General features: G+C 42.0%; 1 protein-coding gene across 1 annotated transcript in view; it reads left to right on the plus strand.

Moving 5' to 3' along the window:
* Positions 1 to 238: 238 nt before the first annotated feature.
* Positions 239 to 25,028, plus strand: part of lrrc40 (leucine rich repeat containing 40) — a 48,629-nt gene continuing 23,839 nt past the window's right edge. Inside the window, exons 1-10 of the mRNA XM_055641903.1 lie at positions 239 to 502; positions 2,674 to 2,855; positions 3,915 to 3,988; positions 8,988 to 9,117; positions 10,209 to 10,332; positions 14,589 to 14,731; positions 15,300 to 15,472; positions 18,054 to 18,144; positions 22,149 to 22,194; positions 23,399 to 23,507. Coding sequence (XP_055497878.1) covers positions 358 to 502; positions 2,674 to 2,855; positions 3,915 to 3,988; positions 8,988 to 9,117; positions 10,209 to 10,332; positions 14,589 to 14,731; positions 15,300 to 15,472; positions 18,054 to 18,144; positions 22,149 to 22,194; positions 23,399 to 23,507 — 1,217 coding nt within the window. The 5' untranslated portion in view covers positions 239 to 357. The remainder of the gene's footprint in view (positions 503 to 2,673; positions 2,856 to 3,914; positions 3,989 to 8,987; positions 9,118 to 10,208; positions 10,333 to 14,588; positions 14,732 to 15,299; positions 15,473 to 18,053; positions 18,145 to 22,148; positions 22,195 to 23,398; positions 23,508 to 25,028) is intronic.

Genomic DNA, 25,028 nt, shown 5'->3' on the forward strand with positions numbered 1-25,028 from the left:
CGTCACCTTCTCCAGGGCAATAAGGGATGTCCAAGAAAGTTCAGTTACTCCCACAAAGTAAGTGACCTGAAATTTGAAAATGGTTGAAATTCACTGCAGATTGGGCAGTATCTGTGAAGAAAGGCAATATTGTTTTCACTTAGAAACTTTTCTGGGAGGGAAAGCCAAACTCAGTAGGTCGGGCAACATTCAATGGGGAAAACATTGGTGGGGGACGCTTTTCCAGTTGGCTTTATGGGCAGCGCTGGGCGCGCATGCGCACCGTGAGAGGAGCGGCCTTCCCGGAGAAGGCGGCGGTGGCCTGTTGTATTTTGCTGCTGTTGTATTATGTTTCTGTAGAATTTTGTTCCTGCAGCCATGTCCCGGAAGGGAGGAAGTAGGTTCGCAAATTACAAAGCAGGATTTCAACCTCCAGGGAAAGAGTTGCCTATGTTTGCGGCTTTCATTAAAGCGGCAAGGAAAAGTGGACAGCTGAACCTTTCCAACCGAGAGTTGAGTGAAGGTAGGTAGGGGCGCAGCTTGTGAGTGTATTCGGTCGTGTAAGTAACTGGAATGCAAGGTGCTGAAAAATCCTCTGGAAAGAAAATATGAATAAGATCCTGCTTAAGAGGGAAACATTACTTTGCTAAATATTTGCGTACACATAACACAATGTTGGTAACTCTAAATGTTTATATGTAGCAAGTTTGTGAGTAAGTGCACAGAAGGTTATGAAATGATTCCTGGATTGTTCTGTTCGATTTCCCTGTCTCCGGTCTGCAGATGAGAAAACGTAAACAAACTTGAATTTTTCAACTAGCGGTCACATCTTAAAAGTAACTGGGGATAGATATTTATCGGTAATGTCAGGTTTGGATGTAATAGGTGCAGGAGTTGGCCATGCGGCCCTTCGAGCCAGCACTGCCATTCAATGTGATCATGGCTGATCATCCCCAATCAGTACCCCCTCCTGCCTTCTCCCCATATCCCCTGACTCCGCTATTTTTAAGAGCCCTATCTAGATTTCTCTTGAAAGCATCCAGAGAACCTGCCTCCACCGCCCTCTGATGGTCTAGTAATGTTAGGAGATTAAAGGCACTTATATACTCGGTAAATTACTGTCTTTGGTAGGATATAAACGCATGAGATGGATAGGGCCTTGAAATGCGACTACGTGATGTTGCAAGGTAGTGTGAACAAAGTCATTTTCAGCTGCTGTTTCAATGACTGTTAAATCGTAAGTTTAGAACTAGTAATGTTTGCTGATAAAGACATAGTGTTAGGTTGTATTATAGTTGAGCAAGTAATTAACTAGTTTATACTGCATGCATGAAATCTTGTCATATCTATTTGCCTTACCCAAGTGCCAATCAATGAGAGTATTTAAGTATCTTTCTCATGAAACTTGCATTTAATCAGGTGAGGGGGGGAAATATTTAACAATAACCTGAGGGGCAACTTTTTTACAAAAAGGGTTGTGGGTATATGGAATGAGCTGCCAGAGGAGGCAGTTGAGGCAGATACTATCAAAATGTTTAAAATACATTAGGGCAGGTACATGGATAGGAAAGGTTTAGAACAAGACGGGGCCTCCAGTCGCCAGGCTTTCTAAAAAGTGAGATACAGGTCCACCACTGATTTTACAGCATGGATGGTTCCAGAGCCTTCCTGGATGATCCCTTTTGCTGGTCAAACAGATCTGAGAGGAATGTAGCCAGAAAATGACAGGACTCTTATGAACATTAATATAAAGAAGGATCTTGGGGTGCAATTGTATAGCCCTCTGAAAGTAACAATGCAAGTAGATTGGGTGATCCAGAAGGCATTGGGCATGCTTGCCTTCATCATTCAGGTCATTGAGCACAAAAATCAGGAAGTAGTCGTGCAGCCATATAAAACGTTGGTTTGGCCACTTTTGGAGTGTTGTGTGTGCAGTTCTGGTTGCTGTATTACAGGGAGGATGTGGAGGCTTTGGAGAGGATGCGGAAAACTTTCCAAGATGTTGCCTGGATTCACGAGAAGAGAAGGTTTAACAATCTTATATTGTTTTCTCTGGAGTGCTGAAGGCTATGGGCAACTTAATAGAAGCATAAAATAGTGTGAAGCATAAATAGCATAGATCATCAGAGTATTTCTCCAGGGTGAAAATGTCAAATACGAGGCAGCATATATTTAAGCAGAGATGGAATGTTTAAAGGAGGTGCATTAGGTGAATGCAACAGCTTTCTGGAGAAATGTTGAAAGCAGATATGATTGCAATGCTGAAGACGCATTTCGATAGTACATGAATGGTCAGGGAATGGGGAATTAAAGACCATATGCAGGCAGATCAACAGTTTAAATTGGCATAGTGGTCGGCGCAGACATTGAGGGGCCAAGACCCGTTCCATGCTGTACTGTTCCGTGTAAATTTTACGGCAATAATATTGCTGTCATGCATTTCGTATATCTAAATTATGGTCTTATTTTCCACCTTGCTTGAATGATGTATTATTCTTTTATTTCCCTCACTGTTTCTAATTTTGTGCTCTTGCAATTGCAAATCAGTATAAAGAAAATATTCAATGTAAAGTTTTATTTTGTCATACGATCACTGTTAAGATGCCTTATTAAGGAAAATAGATCATTTTATTAAATGCTGTGAATTGGGTTCAATTGTAATTGTTGCTTACTAAATTATTTATTTTAATGCAGTACCCCAGAGTGTATGGCGGATAAATCTGGACCCACCAGAGGATTGTCATTTGAATGTCTCGTTTAACGCAAGTGATCGATGGTGGGATCAGACAGACCTAAGTAAACTTATCTTGGCTTCCAACAAACTAGAGTCCTTATCAGATGATCTTCAGCTCCTCCCAGCTCTCACAGTACTTGATGTAAATATGTATTTGTAATAATCTTTTGAAAACTAGTTTAATACATCTGCATTAAATTGTAATTGGGAATAATACTATATAATTATATAACTATTATTCAAATAAGTTAGCAGTTCTACATTAATTGCTATTTTTAGGCCTATTTTCAATTTGAATTTATTACGATATTTGAGACATCAATTGTGATTGGGCATGGATAAACATTTACTGATTACTCCCATTTTTAGTTTGATAAACTATCTGTTTGAATCATGAAGAATAGGAAGCTTTCTTCAGATAAATTTTCCAGACAATCTGCTAGAAGATAGCTGTAACAATCAAGGAAGATGGTCGGTTAGACAGAACAATGGTTCAGCTCTGAATGGATGTGAGCTTTTTTGAGATTTACTATGAAAGAAGTTGTTTTAGCAAAACAAAAATACTGAAATATTACCGTCTAATATAAATTGTAATCCTTAATAACTGAATAGTTTTTTTTTTAAATGTCAGTTATACAATAAATACCTGTTCAACAAATAAGTGGTTCATTTACTGCTTTTGGGAGGACACATTTTTGGACTGAGGATACATTTTTTCAATTTAAAGCACAAATCCCTGTACTTCTGGGAGAAGGGAAGAATTAATTAGTACTCGGCCTCAAGGTAATTAAGTACATATAATTGAAATCTTTCACTGTCTCTATCTTTTATTTCAATGTAATTATTAATGTGCTGGTTAATGATTCTGTGATATGCCTGAGAAAAAGTCTCACTAAAATCCGTCACTTTGTAGTTTCAAATTATTTTAAAATTGCCTTTAAGGTCAAAGTTTCTTTTGAAATGAGAACTGCTTTGAAAGTAATATCATTAATCACTATATATATTTATCACTTTACAGATATATAACATTGGCTAATCAAGGCATTGAGGAAAAATATTATCCCCCAAACATATGTATTAAAAAAAATAAGATCTGTGACTGAAATTTATTATGCAACAATAGCATTCAATAGAATTTTGCACTTTACAATGAATATTAATCTATTGGTCAAGATATTGATTTTATTAAAATTGGTTTCAGGTCCATGACAATCAGCTGACTGCTCTTCCTCGTGCAATTGGGCAGTTGGTGAATCTCCAGAAGCTCATTCTCAGGTACTGCCTTGGGTACATTCATGTTTATATATAGATGAGTTTAATATATTACAGAATAATAAAGTTGAATTAATATTAAGTAAGATTAAAATGGCATTGGGCAAGAATATAAACAGTTTCAAGTACAGACGATGATGATTAAGACTGAAAGGCCTGCCCTCATTCATGTTTCAATACTGTTTATCTTTCTTATGATATTGATAAATTGCATTTACGGCTGCTCCTCGACCTACGATGGGGTTACGTTCCGATAAATCGAAAATATCTTAACTTGAAAACGCATTTAATACAATTTGATCACGTGACCGGAAGTGAGGTGCAGCTCGCTGCCTTTGCCCAGTGTTTGCACCATTATAAAGTCAAAATATCTTAAGTCGAAGCATCGTAAATCGGGCAGCATCTGTAATAGCATCTTGAACTCATTCATACTGTCCACTTAATGATATGTTTTGGCCAGGATCCAGATGCATTTGGTCACCAGCTTATCTTTTTGAGTGAAAAACTTGTTTCTCTTTCTAAGTTTAAAATTTAAGATTTCGTACTTTGATATTTAATATTGCTCATGTGCCTGTCAATTGGGTCTTAAACAGTGCTATCGATCCTAATTGCTTAAACCAATCCCCTGACTGCTGTTCAGGCACTGACTACTTTATGTATGTGTGTAAAAATAAAAGGACTTGTGCAAATCTCCTTTAAACTTTCCCCATCTCATCTTAAAACTATGTCATTGTGGAAGGTATACCATTTTGTAGGTAGTGAAAAGACTTTGGGATGTCAGGAAGTAGGTCATTTACCACAGGATCCCTAGACTATGACCTGCTTTTGTAGAATCATGGAATAATACAGCATCGAAGAGGTTCCTTTGGTCCAACTCGTTCATGGCAGCTAAGATGGCTCATCCAAGCTAGTCCCATTTGCTTGTGTTTGGCCCATGTCCTTCTAAACCTTTCCTATCCGTGTACCACTCTAAATAACTTCAAATGTTATTATATCTATCTCAACTACTATTTCTGAGATTTTTTGCAGAAATGTCATGCTACTTCTGAGAGCTTGTTCCATATACTCAACTATTTTTATGAAAATTTCCCCCCTCGAATTAAATTCCTATTAAATCTTTTCCTCCCACTTTAAACCCTTGTCCTCTGGTTCCCCAACCCTCAAAAAACACTAGCGTGCATTCACAAAATCTCTGCCCCTCATAACTTAATACACCTCGATAAGACCACCTCTCTGTCTTCTATGCTCCAGGGAAGGGTGGTGCATTGGTAGAGTTGTTGCCTTACAGTGCCAGTGACCTGGGTTTGATCTTGACTATAGATTCTGTCTGTGCGGAGTTTGTATGTTCTCCCTATGACTGCTTGGGTTTTCTCCAGATGCTCCAATTTCCTCCCACATTTCAAAGATGTACAGGTTTGTAGGTTAATTGGCTTGTGTAAAGTGTAAATTTTCCCTAGTGTGTACGATAGTGCTAGTGTACAGGGTGATTGCTGCTCAGGTGGACTCAGTGGTCCAATGGGCCAGTTCCCATTCTGTATCTCTGACGTCTAAATAATAAAGGCATAGCCTGGGCAACTTCTCCCTGTAGCTTAGGCCCAGAGAATTGGCAACAACCTCATAATTCATCTCTGCAATCTTTCCAGCTTAATGGCATCTTTCCTATAGCAGGGTGATCAACCCTCAAAAGTGTACTGCCTCACCAATGTTTTGTACAACTATAACACTACGTTGTAACTTCCACACTCGATTCCATGATTATGGCGGCCAGTCTGCCAGAAACTGTCTTCACCACCCTATCTATCTACGATGCCACCTTTAAGGAATTATAGATTTGTAGTCTTAGATCCCTCTGCTTTAAAACACTCCCCAACCCTAGCATTCACTGTAACGGTTCTGTCTTGCATTGACTTCCCAAAATACGCCTCCCACTTATATGATTTAAACTCTATTTGCCATTCCTCAACCCAGTTGTCCAACTGATCGATCCTGCATTAATTCTTGACAGTTTTCTCCACTGTTTACGATATCTGCACCCGCTGAGTTTCTAGATGCTGCTGCACCTGCTGAGTTTCCTAGATACTGCTGCACCCGCTGAGTTTCTCCAGCATTTTTGTGTACCTTCGATTTTCCAGCATCTGCAGTTCCTTCTTAAACCCTTTCTAGGCTACCCTAGAGGTCGCCGACCATTGGTCGTTATTGTTAATTCACTGGCTGGGGCCATCGACCTCAACCCTGGCCCAAAAGGTCAGCACCGCGGACGTAAACCAAAGTACCCGTGTGGTTTGTGCTCATTTGCTGTTAAAGATTCTGGCATTCAGTGCTCAAAGTGCACAAGTTGGTTTCAGCTGAACTGCTCCAATGTGTCAAACGCCACTTTTGGTTTTCACTCCAAAAATCCAAATGCCATTTGGTTATGTCCATTGTGCGATGTCATGAACCTTGCTAGTTCATTTTTTGACTCGTCAAGCGACCTTACAAGTATGCTCAACTTGAGCAATTCATTTGAAAGTCTTGCATCTCTGAGTGATGACCTTGATTACTAGCTTGTCATACCCTCTGTATCTGAAATGTCTAATACCTATATAAATGACCCTGATTGTGATGTATGGAATCATGAGATTTAAGCTCATCCAGCCCAATTTGTGCTGGCCACTTACCGAAAATAACACATTAAAAAAAACTGCTTATGGGTGGTTTTGTGGAACGACATCCAAAGCAGAGAAAAACCCTCTGCTGAAATGTGCGAAGACAAACGATGGCTGGACCGTTGTTGGGCAAGATGGTAAAAGTAATACCCCTGATGATGACAATCCTCCATCCTCCCCCTACACCAGCTATCACACCCGTCAACATGTTAATGGACAAAGAAATGCGTGTAATGGTGATGCTCAAAAGGATATTCATGGTACCAACAAAGATATTGATAGCCATGATGTCAGCAATGAACATGGAATCAAAATCGCTGTTATAAATTGCCGCAGTATAAAAGGAAAATGTGCTGTGATCAATTCATTTATTGAAACTGAAAACCCTGATATTCTTATCGGGTCTGAATCTTGGCTGGACCCATCAATGGAAAGTGGACAATCCGATCCCGGCAGAGGAGAGCGTCCAGCACCCGCTGTGAGTCCCAAACGCACCACCATCGCAATTCCCTGCAGCTCTATCCCCTTCCCGCCTGTTCCCCCTTGCTGGCTCCTGCCCCCCTCCTCCGTGATACCGCCCTCTCCATGGCTCTTCCCCCCATCTTTTCTCTGATCTCTCTCTCTCCCCACACGCCGGCATTTCTGATCCGAGGCCTGACTCTGAGGGCGCCGACCGCTGATACTCATCCGGGGCACGCAAGAAGGGAGAGGCGCGGCAAACTCGAGATCCTGGGGAGGGAGAGTGTAGGAGGAGAGGGGACAGAGGGAGAGGAGGGGAGTTATGGAGGGAGGGGGGAGTGACTGAGGGTAGGGGAATGGAGAGATGAGGGAGGGTTGGGGAGGAGAGGAGAGGGAAAAGAAGAGGGAGGAGGTGAGGTGTGCGAGTGGGGTGGAGGGGGAATAGAGGAAGAGCGGGGGGGAGTGGGGAATAGAGGGAGGGCAGAGGGGGAGGTGAGGTGCGATAGTGGGGGGGATAGGGGAGGTGAGTAGGGGGGGTAGAGCGATAGGAGGGGGTAGGTAGGGGAGAGGAGTTATGGAGAGATTAGGAGAGGGGAAAGAAGAGGGAGGGTGAAGAGGAGGGGGAGAGAGTTATAGGGATGAGGGGAATGAGCTGCGCCTGTGCAGTTGGTGGCTAATGGGTGAGTGGTGAAATATTGCATTGGGGGACCAAGCCTGTGTGATGGACCCAACGGGTCCCACTTAGTCTAGATTCAATATAAGCTTGTCAATTTCAATGATTGCCTGTTGAGGCAGTGGTGTCTGATTTCTATGGGGAGGTTGCTTGGAGGCAGTTTTCTCCCCGATACTGTTTAAATCCAAGGCAGGTTTTTTTGCTTGTTAAGTTCCTGATCAAAACTGCTTTATAACAATTTGGCGCACGTAATGCAAATAGTGTTCTCTAACTCACCATTCCTATCTTGTCCGATAGAAACACACACAGCAGAACCATGTGTGGAGTAAAATTAGAATAATCTGCAATCCCATTATTCGGTAATTCTGATGGTTCAGCATCTGGCTTGGGGCATATTTCCCTTAATCCTTTTAAACTCAATGGAGCCCTGTGCCTGTGCTATTTTTAAATTAACAAATCCCAGTCCCTACTCTCCCTTTAAGATCACCTGCTTGGAAAACTTATTCTACTGCTGTGTAACTTATTTTTAAAAAGTTAATTAAGAGTGTATAGTTTTAATAGAAGTAACCTTCAATAATCTAGAAAACCTATCAATTCAGTTCCACCAACATTGTAAATATGCCTGATTATTGGAGTTTTCCTGTCTTTATGATTGGATGCTGCAGCATATTGACTAATAAAATATGAATGAAGTAATATGTTGGTTTTGATGCTTTAAGTCCTACATGTCAAACAGTTCTTATTAAAATTTAGTTCTGCAGGATTTTCTGTGAATGCTTTATTATTTCAAAGGAATGAAAAATATGGGAAACTTTTTTTACAAATGCCATAAAAAATAGTAATTATAAAAAACTCGAGATCCTGGGGAGGGAGAGTGTAGGAGGAGAGGGAGAGGAGGGGAGTTATGGAGGGAGGGGGGGTGACTGAGGGTAGGGGAACGGAGAGATGAGGGAGGGATTGGGGGAGGGTAGGAGGAGAGGGAAAAGAAGAGTGAGGAGGGCGAGTGGGGTGGATGGGGAATAGAGGAAGAGCAAGGGGGGGGGAGTGGGGAATAGAGGGAGGGCAGAGGGGGAGGTGAGGTGCGATAGTAGGGGGGGATAGGGGAGATGAGTAGGGGGGGGATAGAGGGATAGGAGGGGGTAGGTAGGGGAGAGGAGAATATATTGCCTTCATTGCTTTCAGAAATGTAAACATATGAATATATGCATATTATTTCAACTCTTAGCCACAATAAACTTAAGGAATTGCCAGATGAACTTTGGAATTTAAGGTCCTTGAAAAATCTCCAACTACAGCATAATGGACTGGAGTACATTCCAGATGATATTGGTCAACTTGTTCATTTAGAAGACCTGGTATGTTAATTATTATAACAGTTGCTTAAAATGTCTCAAATACTAATCTTACATTTTGCCAAAACACAAAATATTATCCAATCACTTTTCTCTTTAATAATCCCTTTTGCTCTTAGTTTACATTTTTTTACATTTACATGACATTTCTTTTTACTTGGTGATGCAGAAAGCAGGACAAATCGAATCTAGTTAATTACCACCCAACCAGCATTACCAGCACTGCATTAGCACTGCATTGCAAGATGTCTATCATGTTAACAAGTAGTACTCACTTCCTGACCAAAGGTCGCCATCGAGCAACATTTCTCTCAGTTTCCATCTGAAGTGCTTTCTGCTTCCAGCATTTTTCTTTCTTTTTCATGTTTCCACAGTTTGGATTTTTAATTTTTTGACACTTACACGTTACTGTTCGCAAGTGTCCAGTTTGGGTTTCACCAGGGCTACGGCAACAGATCTTGTCAGAGCTTTAGATACAAAAAACTGGAGTAACTCAGCAGGTCAGACTGCATCTCTGAAGAAAAGGAGTATGACATTTTGGGTTGAGACCCTTGTTTGGAGCTTTTGTTCAAACATGGGCCAAATGAAATAATAAAGCAATTTTAGCCCTTCATGCTTTACCATTTAAAATTATATTGTGTAAATAGATTTTGCACAATACGAATGAACTTTGGACACCTATACCAAATAAAATCTGTCTCATTGTTTCAACATTTCACTGGGTGATTCCAAGATGCTCCTGTTAAGTAAAACTGCAAACACTTGGCACCTTAAAATACCCGAGTCTCCATGTTGGCTTTTTTGTAGTCCTGGTCTCTCTACCTTAATTACTTATCCTGTCAATATGTCACAATTTCATATAATTTACTTTTGCATAATTTAAAACTAAATATGTGGTTATATCTATAAAGTGAATAAGCATCTTTTAAAGATAAATGACTCCAATCTCTGAAATGAAGTCAAAGTTGCATGCAAAATGTTTGGATTTTCATACCAATTTGCTTTAAGGATGTTCTCCTCTCCACATCCTAAGACTGTTATTTGAAAATCTGCTGTGTGATGGCAGTGGGAGTATTGATTAAGTATCTTGACAGGATTTATCCAATAACCGACTTTCAACAATTCCAAGCTCGCTTGGCGAGCTGACAGTTCTTCTGCGATTCAATCTGGCTGCTAACAAACTAAAGAGCATACCTCCAGACATCAGCAAAATGACAAGTAAGTTGGAAAATACAAATTTTATTTTGTATTAATTTTCCATATTGAAGCTATCTTTTGACCTTTTTATATTGTAATATATGTTAGCAAATAGGTAGGTATAGATAATAGTGTCACATGAAAATCAACAGCGTTCCCAAATTCTGTGATAAGACTTGTATATTACCACAACAAAAATCTTAAAACCTGCAATATTACGTACTGTGTCTAAATGGTATTAAACACACTGTTTAAAAATTCAAACTCTGAAGCTATTGGCTCAGAATTTCATAAGACATAGGAGCAGAATTAAGCCATCTGGCCCATCGAGTCGACTACGCCATTCAATCTGGCGGATCTATCTTTCCCTCTCAACCCCATTCTCCTGCCTTCTCCACATAACCCTTGACACCCTTACGAATCAAGAATCTGTCAATCTCCGCCTTAAAAATACCCAATGACGACCGCCACAGATGTCTGTGGCAATAAATTCCACAGATTCGCCACCCTCTGACCAAAGAAATTCCTCCTCATCTCCTTTCCAAAGGTATTTCCATTAATTCTGAGGCTATGCCCTCTAGTGGGAGAGACTAGGACCAGTGTGTTCAACAATAAAGGCATGTCACAAGCTTTGAATAATGCAAAAGGAAAACACTGAAATGGAGTGATGAAAGAGGAAAGAGGGATGAAAGTGTTCGTGGCCACAAACAAGGGATGAATCAAACTGAGGCCCACTTCATATCAAAACAGTCCTTCCCTGCGGAGATTAGGCCTTGCCTATATCTTCCTTCCTTCCAGTCTTGCCCTTTTCTTTAAATCCTCCATATCTCTACATCTTTCTTTCCATCTTATCCTCTTGTTCATCCCTGTTTAGCTCAGGAGTCCGAGTGAGTGGTGAGGGTGGCAGAGGTCATGGTGGGAAGATCAGGAAGCTAATTGGTTGCTTGATGTGTCCAACTTTGAAAGCCAATGGAAGATTTAAGGGCCTGTCCCACCTGGGCGCCATTTTCGACGACAGCCTGAAAAGAGGTTGTCGCGTCGTGGTCTGGTCGTGACGCATCGTGGTCGGGTCGTGACGCGTGGTGATGCATGTAGTGACGCGTGGTGTCTTCCTGTCGCCCCTGGATTTTGGAATGTTCAAAAACCAGGGGCGACATCTGGCTGTCTCATGTCGTGCGCCGTGACACACGCTGATGTATGCAGTCCTGCGGGTGACGCCCCATTAGGGTTAGGGACCACAGATGGGCTGTAAAATATTCTTCCTTCAATGCATGGATTTTAAACATTAATATATTAAAAATTAATACAATAAATCAATTGTGCAAATGAAAAGATGTCTGAGTCGTTCAGTTTTATTTACAGATGTGTTGGTCCGTTTCCAGATCCAATCACCGTCTCTAACTTTTCATATGGATTCAGTGAGTGTAGACTGAATTCCCCTCCCCCCATCCCACCTTCCCCTCTCCCCCCTTCTTCCCTTCATCCCTCTTCCTCCCTTCTCCCTGCTCCACTCTTCTCTCCCTTCTCCACTCCACCCTCCCCTCACATCCCCTCTCCCCCCTCTCTCCCTCCCATTCTCCAACCCCCTCCCAATGCCCCCCCCCCCCCCCCCCCCCCATTTGTGGACCCAGCCTGGGACAGCTAAATCCCACTAATAGTACTACACAAAGGCCACATCATCTGTTTTAGTAACTTTGACTATGAGATAAGTGCAGACTTTGGGAACAACAACCCCCCACCTCCCTCTGCCCCCTCGCCTTACTTCTAAATGGGTGGTAGGTATTTAGACTCAGTGGCCGGAGCAGGTGGGTGGCACTGGTACATTGACAACATTGCCTGTACCCAGTTGAAAAACCCACTGCCTCTGGGGGTTTGGAGAGACCATTGGAAGAGAGATCTGCCTCTGGGACAACTCGTGGCCAACAGTTTGGTTCCCATGAGGAGTAAGCAGAACATTGGGGGTTCGAGTCCAACCCCTAGGGTCCCTGTGTCACATTTAGTTCAGAGATACAGTGCCCTTCAGTCCACCGAGTCCGAAGTGACCAGCAATCCCACGCACACTATCCCACACACGCTAGGGACAATTTATACTTATACCAGGGTTAGGGTTCGGGTTTCCTCCCGCACTGCAAAGGCACACAGGTTTCTATAAATTGTCCCTAGTGTGTGTGGGATAGTGTGCGGTGGATCGCTGGGTCCACAAATGGGGGCGTCAGGGAAAGTGGGGGGAGTTGGAGAAAGGGGGGTTAGAAGGGGATGGGAAGGGGGAGTGGAGTGGGGGGGGGGAGAAGGAGGGGTGGGAGAGGGGAGTTCAGTCTACACTCACTGAATCCATCCCTGTGAAAAGTTAGAGACGGTGATTGGATCTGGAAGCGTACCAATACATCTGTAAATAAAACTGATCTTTACCTAATAACCTAGAGACATCTTTACCTAACAATCATAACCTAACCCTAAACCCTAACCCTAACCGGGCATCACCTGCAGGACACCATACGTCACCATGTATGTTGTACAACTTGACGGCTTTATGGGCAGTCGTAAAACTGCTAGCAGTCGCCGAAAAAATCGCAAAGTGAGACCAGCTCTTTATGCACCTAAATAATTCTGCAGAACACCAATAATTCTTTAGCTCGCCATGCATTCTCAGCGTATTTCTCGACGGGGATTAAATTAATCTCTTTCCCTCAACAACTGTTCTCCCTCCAAAAAAATCAATGATTATTTTCTGAGATGGATTTCACACTGAACAAAAAAGAATTGTTTTATCTGCTCTTGGATGGATACAAGTGCCAGAATGCATTATATCTGTTATTTTCTCATGTTTTTCTGACATACAAGATGATATTGCCCACTCAGTCTGTACCAGCACCCAGATCAATCCCACTCTCCTTATTTCTCTGCAACCTATTTCCTCTCTACTGCCATCAACTCCTCTCGGATTCTCCTACCACCCTACAGTGGCCAATGATCTGAGTAATCATTGTGCTGTTTGGGAGAACAACACTGGACGTGAAAGTTGGCATGGTATAGATGTGAGGAAGGTCATCTCAGGCCACAGTAGAATATAGATAAGATGGATCATATAGATCAGAATGCAGTAAATGGTAGGGTGCTAAGGAATGTTGATGAACAGAGGGACCTTGGGGCTCAAGTCCATAGTTCCTTGAAAGTGATAACAGATGTGGTGAAGAAAGCATATGACATGCTTACCTTCATAGGTTTGGTCATAGAATATAAAGGTTTTGTTAAGCAACTGGGCCAAACATTTGTTAGACATCACTTGGAACACTGTGTGCAAGTCAGCACAATGTAAGAAGGATGTGGTTTGTGCTGAAAGATTGTAGAGGAGATTCATCTGAATGTTCTCTGGATGTTAATTATGAGGAGAGATTGGATAGGTGGGGCTTGTTTCATCTGGAGCAGAAGAAGCTGATGGATGACCTGAAAATTTATGAGGTAGATAATGGGATTATTTTTCCCATGGTAGATGTATGCAAAACAATAGGTCATAGATTTAACATAATAGGAAGGAGTTTTCAGAATGATTTGAAGGGAAACATTACACAGAGAGTGGTTATTATCTAGAGCTGCATATAATGATATACAATCTCTATGTTTAAGAGACATTTGGACAGGTACTTAAATAGGCAATGCATTTAACCATATGTACTTAATGCATGCAAATGGGGTTAGTATAGATGAGTGAAAAGAGTGGCATGGGCATGGTTGGCTGAAGATCCCATTTCTGTGCTGTACAACGTTATGAGTCTGTCTGCAAATTCCACACAGACAGGACTGTGGGCTTGGATCAAACCCGTCTCTGGACACAGCACAACCATGTCAAGCAAAGAATACACTGGTTTGTTACATTATCCAACTAAGTAGCATAATCGAATAAATGAGGAATTGGAAATCAATTGAGAGTTCATTATACAAACATTTGTAAATCAACTTTTCTTTTAATTTATAATATAACTTTCTTGGTTCCAAAATGTCATCAAGATGGGAAAAGAAACTTACTGAGGAATTGTTCAGAATTTCCCAACACAGCCGAGGCATTGAATGCATCATTAGACGTACATTTATGGTCTGTAAACTGTATTGTGCAGATTTTGCTGGAAAATAAATTATATTGTGAGAAAGGAAGAAGATGCATAAAATTAATTGGGAATGTTCTGGGTGAATTATCATTCCAAATGGTATCTGAATCCTATGGTTGTAGTGTGAAACCAACTATATTAAACTTACTTTATAATTTGTCTTAATTTATTCAGGCTTAAAGTTTCTGGATATGACTCATAATGAACTGGAATGTGTCCCTTCAGAATTAGCGGCCTTGGTTTCATTAGAACAGCTTTATTTGAGACATAACAGGCTTCGCCACCTGCCAGAGTTTCCATCCTGTAAATATCTGAAGGTACTTTGAGAATATTATCATTTTAATGTATTTTTTTTTACTATCTCCAAGTTGCTATTATGTTTTGGGCTGTTTCCTGTATAGATCTATTCTCTCAATCGATGTTAAAGCATTAAAACTAAGCTTTGACATCTGATGCCGTTACTACCATACTTTAAATATAATAAAGTTCATCACACTTTAGAAATTGTTAGATCAGTGGGAAGATTTGAATGATACAGATTTACAGCTCAGATGCTTGAGTAAATATATGAATGAGTAGACATTGTCTAAATGCTTGTTTGTGATGTTAAATAATCTCCTTATTTTTTGATGTCTGTGGTCTTTAACTATCATTAATATTTATAGATTTGAAAAATGTTATCCAGTTTTCTATTTGGAATATCTGCAAAAACTAATGTTTATAGTTTTGTGTATTTCCTGTGTCCTCTGGTAGGAAAAACCATCTGATTAATAGGTGGTTAACAATAACATCTTATAATATAATTAAAATGAAATATTATGCCCGACCTGGATTACATGTACTTTTAAATTAGCTACCAATTGTACTGTTGCCTCTGCACTACAGGAACTGTATGTTGGAAATAACCAAATAGAGTATTTGGGGTCGGAGCACTTGCAACCTTTAAGTGCCATCAGTGTATTGGAGCTCCGTGACAATAAACTGAAATCACTGCCCGATGAAGTTCTTCTGCTTCAAGGTCTAGAACGATTGGACCTCACAAACAATGATATTTGCAAGTATGTTTTTTTTAATTCAGTTGTGAGATACAGCGCGGAAATAGGCCCTTCGGTCCACACTGACCAGCGATCCCTGCACATTAACGCTATCCTACATACTAGAAACAATTTACATTTATACCAAGCCAATTAACCTACAAACCTGTCCGTCTTTAGAGTGTGGGGGAAACTGGAGCACCTGGAGAAAACCCATGCAGGTCACGGGGAGAACGTACGAACCAATAGTCGGAATCGAACCCGGGTATCTGGTGCTGTAAGGCAGCATCTCTACTGCTGTGCCCCGTGCTGCATACGATAGTCATTAAGGCATGTTATCGTACTTTTCTGTGGCACCGGGGTGAGTGGTCCTCTTAAGCAGATGGGAATTTCATAATGGAGTTGGGAGAAGTTAATGATGTCTGCGAATATTCCTGCCATTGGGTCTCAGGAGACAAGGTTGGGGACTCCATCCAGGACAATTGTTTTGCATGGGTTCACTTGCACGAACGTTGACCTGATTTCTGTGACAGGTGCATCTGAGACTTGGTGACTGCAATGTTTGCCCCAGCCTGCCCAGCACCAGCTCTCACCAGTTACCTCAACACACTGGCCACGGGGTGGTCCATTGCTGCAGGAGGGCCAGTGGTGGGTTCCTAACATAGCGAATGTAGCAGTCAAGAGAGCAGAGGTACCTAATACAGGACTGCCGTCAGTTATGCATCAATATGATATTTGTTACTGTGAATGCATCCTGGACACTAAGGGGGTTACCAGCTTATCTGGAAGTAGGAATAATATAACACACTATGCTGTGCCATTTTGTTTATTGAGATCGGAAGTGCAAATGGACCAGCTGTGGCTACAAGGTAAGGTCAGTAAGAAGGGACCTACTATGGCGAGTGACTCGTCTACTGACACCCCATAGCCTTTCCACCATCCATAAGGCATAAATCTGGACTGTGATGGAATATTGTCCACTTGCCTGGATGGGTGCATTTCCAACAACACTCGAGTTGCTTGATGCCATCCGGCTTGCTTGCTTAATATTCAATCAATCACTCATTGCCTCTACTGCAGGCTCATAGTGGCAGCAGTTCGCATTGACGTTACTCATTTTGGCAGACCTATGACCTCCTCCAGCAAGGACAAAGGTAGAAGGTAACATCCCATAAGCTGGTTTCCCTCATAGTCACACACTATCCCGATTTGGAAATATACCAGTACAGGTGCACAACCTTTTATCCGAAAGCCTTGGGACCAGACACTTCTCGGATTTCGGAATTTTTCGGATTTCCGAATGGAAGATTTTTAGCGTAGATTAGTTGGGTAGCGCGGGTGGCTTGAAAAGTCTGGAGCGGCTGCCTCGTCCCCGAAGACCGGGGAATCATTGTAAATCATTGCTTAAATGTTAGTCAGTTAGTTTGGAGGGATTTTATGTGGTGGTGGGGGGGGGGGTGAAGGGGGAAACTTTAATTCTTAGTCCCCTACCTGGTCGGAGAGGCGGGGAGCGGGCAATGCCTTACCGGGTCGCCGTGCAGTAAGCTCCGCAGCGCTGTGGCCGCTGACTCCCAACATCGCGGAGCTGGGGGCTGCGGGCGTCCGGCCGCGGGCGGTGCTGGTTGGAGCTCCGACCCCGGCAACTCTACCCCTGGCTGCGCGGCGCTCCGCAGCCCGGCCGGACGTCCGCGAACCCCAGCTCTACGATGTTGGGAGTCGGCGGCGTCACAGTGCTGGGATACCAGCGGGGAGCGGGCAATTCCTTACCGGGTCGCCGTGCGGTAAGTACCGGAGCGCTGTGGCCACCAACACACAACATCGTGGGGCTGCGGCCACGGGCCGCGCTGGATTTGGAGCGCCGCGCAGCCAGTTGCCGGGGTCGGAGCTACAACCAGCGCCGCCCGCGGCCGGACGCCCGGAGCCCCAGCTCCGCGATGTTGGGAGTCGGCGGCCACAGTGCTCCGGAGCTTACTGCACGGCGACCCGGTAAGGCATTGCCCGCTCCCCGCTTCTCCGACCAGGTATGGGACTAAGAATTAAAGTTTCCCCCTTCACCCCCCACCCCTTTCACATAAAAGCCCTTCAAACAAACTGACTAACATTTAAGCAATGATTTACAGATGTTTAAGTGTCTTGGGGAGGAGGCAGCCTTTACAGTAGTACAGACCTGGGTTGACCGTGGGTCGTTTCGGGTCAAGTTTGGTGCCAAACGCGAGCTTTGGTGTGCAGACGACATCCTGGAAAAAATGTCCGGTTTTCGGAGCTTTTTGGTTTCCGGAACTCCGGATAAAAGGTTGTGCACCTGTATTCCTTTTGTCTAATCTTTGGAACTCCCTACTAATAGCAATGAGGGTGTACTTTCACTACATGGTCGTTTCAGATTGAATCGGTATGATCAATCTATTGATCTGAAGAAGGGTCTCGACCCGAAACATCACCCATTCCTTCTCTCCAGAGATGCTGCTTGTCCCGCTGAGTTACTCTAGGAATTTGTGTCTACCCTGATCAATCTATTAATATTTATACAAAAATCCCATAAATAATTAGGATGTAACGTTTGCTGGAAAATCTCTTGTTCATTCATGAAATGCTCTTTGACATGCAGCTTGCCGTATAAACTAGGAAATCTTCCAAAGTTGAAATCTCTGTTGCTGGAGGGCAACCCACTGCGTTCCATTCGCAGAGACATTATTAATGTGAGTAATTCCATATTTTATCATGTCTTTTTAATAATTGTCATTGTGATTGATTATGATTTGTAGAATACCTGAAGGATTAATGTTGGTGTGCCAGATTTTCATAGCAACAAAGATAGACTCAAAATGCTGGAACTCGGTGTCAGGCAGCATCTCAGAAGAGAAAGGATGGATGACATTTTGGGTCGCGACCCTTCTTCAGACTGAAGGTAGAGGGGAGGCAACTGGAGGTAAGGAAAGGCCAGAACAGAGCAGGGCCAGCAACAGATGACCAAGGATGAGTGGAGCCTACAATGCCCATACAAAGGTATACAAGGATGCAAACAGTGAAACTAGTAGGACAACTAGGATGGGGGAGAGGGGGAATGCTGGTGGTTACTTGAGATGAGAGAAATCATCATTCATGCTGCTGTGTTGTAAGTTGCCCAAGCTAAATATGAGGTGCTGTTCCTCCAATTTGCGTGTGGTCTCACTCTGACAGTGGAGGAGGCCCAGGGTAGATGGGTCAGTATTGCAATGGGAAGGAGAGTTAAAATGTTTGGAAATAGGGAGATGGCCAAGGAGGACTGCGCTTAAGTGTTCAGCGAAACGATTGCCCAGTCTCCGCTTGGGCTCGCCGATATATAGGAGCCCACACCGAAAACAATGGATACAGTAGGTGAGGTTGGAGAAGGTGCAAGTAAACCTCTGCCTCCCCTGAAAGGACTGTTGGGGACCCTGGATGGAGTCAAGGGAAGATGTACAAGGACAGGTGTTGAACTCTCTGTCTACTCCCTTTCCTCGTGGTCACCCACCTACTCTCTTCCTGTACCTTGGGTATGACCACCTCACTATCACTCCTATCTATGAAACCTTCAATTTCCATGATCCAGAGGCCATCTAGCTGCCGCTCCTGTTCTCTGACGTGGTCTGTAAGCAGCTGCACCTCGACACACCTTCCACAGGTGTAGTCATTAGGGACACCGGCAGTTTCCCTACTTCCCCACTTGCTGCAGGAGTACATTGCACCATTCTACCTGAGCTGCCAAGTAGTATGAATTTTCATATTTTGTACGGCAATGCGATTAGAATACGGATGTTCGGTTTTGTGTTGTTAAATACGGATTTTAAATACGGAGTTCAGTTCGGTCTGAAGAAGGATCTCAACCAGAAACGTCACCCATTCCTTCTCCTTCTCGCTGCCTGTCCAGCTCCAGGTTTTTGTTTTAAATAATATTTTTATGAGAAGCATATACATATCATAATCAAAACACATTTTGTTTATCAATAACATATTGTTAATAGATGGGATTCCAGCTATCAAAGTGATGGGGGTCCTCATTTATCAATTGCATATTAACTATGCTTCTATTTGTTTATTTTTTTTATAGATAGGAAGAAAGAAGAAAAAAAAAACAATAAAAAAAGAATAGAATAAATGACCAATAATACAACTTTGGAGATAGGTCCGTAGATTATAAAACCCGCTCCAGGTTTAAACAGAATGCTGCCAGTTTAATGCGTGGAAATTTAAACAAAGAGCTGTTGGCTACAGCGCTATGCGTTCTAAAAATAGCGCTACCAGCTGGAGCGCTATAAGCTTTAAACATAGCGCTATGGGCTTTAAACATAGCGCTATGGGCTTTAAACATAGCGCTATGGGCTTTAAACATAGCGCTATGGGCTTTACACATAGCACTATGGACACAGCGCTATGGGTCACAGACTGTTCGGGAAAATTCTCGTATAACAATGAGTGTTTGGAATTCTCTTTGCAAGTGGTAGTTGAGCCTATGATTATTTTTCAGGCAGTGTTAGAATTTTGGATAAGCCCAGTGGTGAAAGGTTACCAGTGTGATTGCAATTACATTGGGATTGGCCTTGAATTTACAGAACGGTGGGTGGGCTCAAGGGGGAAGAGAGGGATGGGTGGAGAGAGGGAGAGGGAGAAGGGGGGTGGGAGAAGGAGAGGGAGGGAGAAAAAAAGGAGAGAGAAGGTGGGAGGGGGAGGGAGAAGGAGAGAGGAAGGGAGGGAATAAGACGGAGGGAGAAAAAAAGGAAGGAGAGAGGGTGGGAAGGAAAGAGGGAGGGAGAGAAGAGAGAGGGAGGGAGGGAGGTCGAGAGGGATGGAGGGAGAGAGAAAGGGAGATAGGGAGGGAGAGAGAGGGAGGCTTCCAAAATGGCTTCTACATCACCTGATGCTAAAAGCAGGAAGCAGCTGTTTAAACAGCAGTATACAAAGAGATGACAATGAATGCAATGCAAGTAAGGTGTGTAGAAGACATGTCAATTGGTAGCAAAGTTATGCATTCTTGACCTCTTACATGGGTATGACTGCGCATAAAAAATAACATTTTTTTTCAGCACAATGGCACTGCGTAAAATTACTGATTTCCTCAGCAAAATACTGATTTTCAGGTTCTAGAATACTGAAATGCTCTGACAAAACTTCTACCCGCCATCTTGACTGCACCAAAGCAAGACATAAAAAGCACAAGAAGCGCACATGGCAGGCTACACAACAGGCTGTACCTTTTATCCCCTGCCCCCTCTCCTCCCCTCCAACTTGAGCCAAAGACTTGCACTTGCGCTCAACACACCATTTATGACTCTTGAGCCAATGATTCACACTTGCCTTCAACACAGCACTTCACCTCTACACACCCTATCTCCCAACATGGCTGCCCCCAATAAGCCGCATCGCTACACTTTGCCTTCTAAGTAGCTGCTTAATTAGCCAACTTTGATCACCCAACCAATCCATGGGCTTGTTTTTCGATCTTCTGCTCCTGCTCGAACCTGAAATTAACTTGCTCCAGCCAATCTTTACGCCAACTTTTCAAGTCTCTTGCTCCTGTGTCTGAAATTAAGTAGACATGGGGTGATTAGGGATAGGCAGCACGGTTGTGTGTGTGTGTGGGAGATCATGTCTTACATATTTGATTGCGTTTTGAAGAACTGAAACGACTGACGAGGGGAAAGCTGTAGACTTAGCAAGGCATTTGATAAGGTTCCACATGTTAGGCTGCTCTAGAAGGCTCACTGGATACAGAATTGGCTTCATGGAAGGAAACTGAGTGTGATGGTGGAAGTCATCTTTCAGATTGGATTCCGGTGACTAGTGGTGCTCCTCAGGGATTGGTGCTGGGCCCATTGCTGTTTGTGGTGTATATCAATGCTTTAAATGAGAATATACAATCTGTGATTAGTAAATTACAGATGTCACTAAAGCAGGTGGTATAGTGGACAATGAAGATGGTTATCAAAAAATACAGCAGGATCTTGATCAGTTTGGCAAATGGGCTAAGGAATGGCAAATGGGGATCAATGCAGATAAGTGCGTTGCAGTTTGGGAAGTTAAACCAGGGCAGGACCTTAACAGTGAATGATAGGACACTATCATTGTTGTGGAACAGAGGGATCTAGGAGTACTGGTACCAAATCTGGGCGAGTGTGCTAATTACAGAAGCAGATCTACAATCACACATTACAATTGCACCACATTTTAAAATCTCTATTCTGACTGTACACTGAATGGCTCGATTGTAATCATGTATTGCCTTTCTGCTGACTGGTTAGCACGCAACAAAAGCTTTTCACTGTGCCACGGTACACGTGATAATAAACTAAACTGAACATATTTCCTTGAAAGTGATGTCATAAGGGTGGTAAAAAAGGTTTTGGTACATTGGTTTCATCAGTCAGGGTATTGAGTATAGAAGTTTGGGCATTATTTTGCAGTTGTACAAGACGTTGGTAAGGCTGTATTTGGTGCACTGTATTCAGTTTGCTCTTGGAAGGATATCATTAAACTCGAAAAGGTGTAGGGGGCATGAGCAATAGGAAAAGATTGGACAGGCTAGGACTTTATTCTTTGGAGCGCAGGAGGCAGAGGGATGTTCTTATAGTGGTGTATAAAATCATGAACAGAATGTATGAATACATAGTCTTTTATTCAGAGTAGGAGAATCAAGAACCAGAGGACATAAGATTAATGCTAATGACTGATTCTGTGTCTTTTACAGGGAGGAACACAAGAACTTCTCAAGTACTTAAGGAGTAGGATGGAAGGTACATAAGCGACTTCAAAAGGCTACATAAGTACTTTTCCAGTATAAATTTATTGAAAATGAATCAACTTTTTTGTAATGTTTACATAGGGATTTTTGGCTTGTATTTTCCCCAGCTAGCTAGTTGAATGGAAGCAAACTTCCTTATCATGGGTGCTCACATTGGCCTTCAAGGATTCAATTATACTTTATTGTCACATGTACCTAGGTACAGTGAAATGCTTTGTTTTGCATATAACCCGGTAATATATGGCAGACCCCTTCTAGGCAGTACAAATTTAGTGGCAACAAATTTGCAAACTTTCACTGAAGTCGCATCTACTGCCTGCCCCTGTTGGGTCTCCCTTCATTCTCGACACTGGTATTTTCTTCCCCAGATTGTCTGTGAATATTGCTGAAGGTATCAGTCATTACCCATAAAACATCAAAATACATGAATTTTCTTCCAATGTCACAGTATAAGGCATGTGGACAAGGGAACACCTTTGTATGTGACTGTTGGGATTGCATAGATTGAACCCAAGGCTTCTGTGCTGTGATCCACAGCTTTTCACCATATTTATGAACAACATCCTGATGGAATAGGGAATATATATCCTTGTTTACTAATACACTATTTTAGTTCAGCATGATGTTTTGTTAGATAAAAGCCAAAAGCAATAAAGAGGCAATGTTTAGTTATTGGGGGAAAACTGTGGCAGATGAAATTTAATGCGGATAAACCAAAATATTCTCAATAAGGAGACGAGGAGCTCATGACAATGATATTTAAGAATGCATGTGCACAATGATAAAGGCAATAAAAATGACAATTGGAATATTACCCTACATTGCAAGGTCGATGGTATGAAATAAAGTTGGCAAATGATGCTGGAATGGTGGCAAAGCTTGGTCAGGCCACACTGGGAGTTGTATGTGCAGTTTCGAGAATCAAACATCAGGAAATAAATCGTGGACTTGAAGAGATGGAAGGCTAATTCACCAGAAGTATTCCAGAACTTGAAATCATCTTTAACTATAATGTATTTAAGTCGCCATCTGTTTATTTATTTATTGTAAACTTTGTCTTTGACTGCTAGTAACCTGAGAATAACGAATTGCAAGGTATATATCAAAGAACTGCGAAACCATGTGTCGGAGGCTATTGTTTTAATGCATGTATGTTCATCACAAATAGATTCTTGATTTATTGAGTTTTTGCTTAGAACAAGCAGATGGCGAAGGTGACAGTGGCCCTGGAACAGCTATGACATTTCCAAGTGAGTCTAACACCATTGTCTACAACATAGGAACACAGAAGATGTTAGAATACAGGTATGTAATGTGGAATAGGAATAAATTTGGTGATATTGAGATTTCTGCAGATTTATTAGTTCTTATAATGTGTACTTGATATAATGCCCAGTTTCACAGCAAAGTTTCAACATTAACGGTTTGCTCTCCCTGCCCCCGATGTCCTCTCTATCCCACTCTCCTCCTCTTTGTGCCTCTCTGTGTCTTCCTGTCAAATTGGGTCGATCATAAGAGGCAGGGTGGCAGTGGAGCATTGTTATTCAGTTGGATGTCAGTGATTAGTGGTGTGCTACAGGGATCAGTGCTAGGTTAAGTATTTGGACAACAATATCGTTAATATGGTTTATGTCTGAATGACATAAAAATGGTGCTATGATAGTAGATATGTTACAAAACCTACCTGAATCGTCGTTGAGAATCTGTCCTAGCCCCGTGTGTGTGATTTTGGCGCTGTTTAGAGGGGGCGGATTTAAAACGCGATTTTTACTAGGCTGTTGCAATCGAAAATGTTCAGCCTAGTAAATCATTAACGGAAAATCGCTGGAAGACCCCGTCGCAAAAGGTATTATTAGTTTTTATGGCCTTGTATAATAGTTATAGTAGTTTTAAAATCACTCTCTAAACCCGCGACCTCTCGCAGCCCCAGGGTTTTATAAAGCAAACAATTAAAGGTATGTACCTTATTTTTACATTAAAAGGGGCTTCTTAAGAACCCTGTATATAAAGTTTACTATAGCGAGTAGCTCATTTTGGGCTCTTTATATCCCGCAGTATTTTTCTGGGCATTTGAAGGCACAAATCCACTGCAATGTGAACGTTCTAAACCAGCGCGTTCACAGGAACCCACTAGAAAGCCGATTTAAATGGACTTTAATTTACAGCAATGGGACACTAAATTCCTTCCATTTGGCCTATAAATTGATGTAAATGAGATTTAAAAATCATGTTTTATTGTGAATTATTTGTGAATATTATTTGGACACTTAGGCTATTTAAAAATGTTAATCATTTATTAAGAAATAGAAGTTTAGATCTAGTAATTGAAGTTTGAAATTAGCTACAATTGGGTAACTAACTAATTATATGCTTTAATTTCAGGTCATCCAAGTAAGATTATTTTATATTTGTTTCAGAATGGTTCAATCTATGATAACTGAAAATTACATTCAGTTCTCTTAATTTTTAAGAAGGTTATGGGCTTTTGACTGTCCATGATCACAGCTTTTTTGTTATGTCCATAGAAAATCAATAGGGAACAAGATGCTAATTTCCGAGTATGAAAATGGCCATAACTTTTTTATTACTTGAGATATGAAAGTGAATTAGGTGTCAAATTAAACTTATTGTTATGCTTTATCTGATGGGATAAATTGCAGACTTGATTTTTTTAAATCTCAAAATTTTGTAACATTGCTAATGATAGACAATGAAGAAAGTTGTGTAAGATGACAACACAATCTAGATGAACTGGGGAGGTGGGCCAAAGAATGGCAGATGGAATTTAGCTTGGATATGTGTGAGGCATTATAGTTTGGAAAGTAA

The sequence above is a fragment of the Leucoraja erinacea genome, chromosome 10, assembly GCF_028641065.1.
Source record: "Leucoraja erinacea ecotype New England chromosome 10, Leri_hhj_1, whole genome shotgun sequence".
Lineage (NCBI taxonomy): Eukaryota > Metazoa > Chordata > Chondrichthyes > Rajiformes > Rajidae > Leucoraja > Leucoraja erinaceus.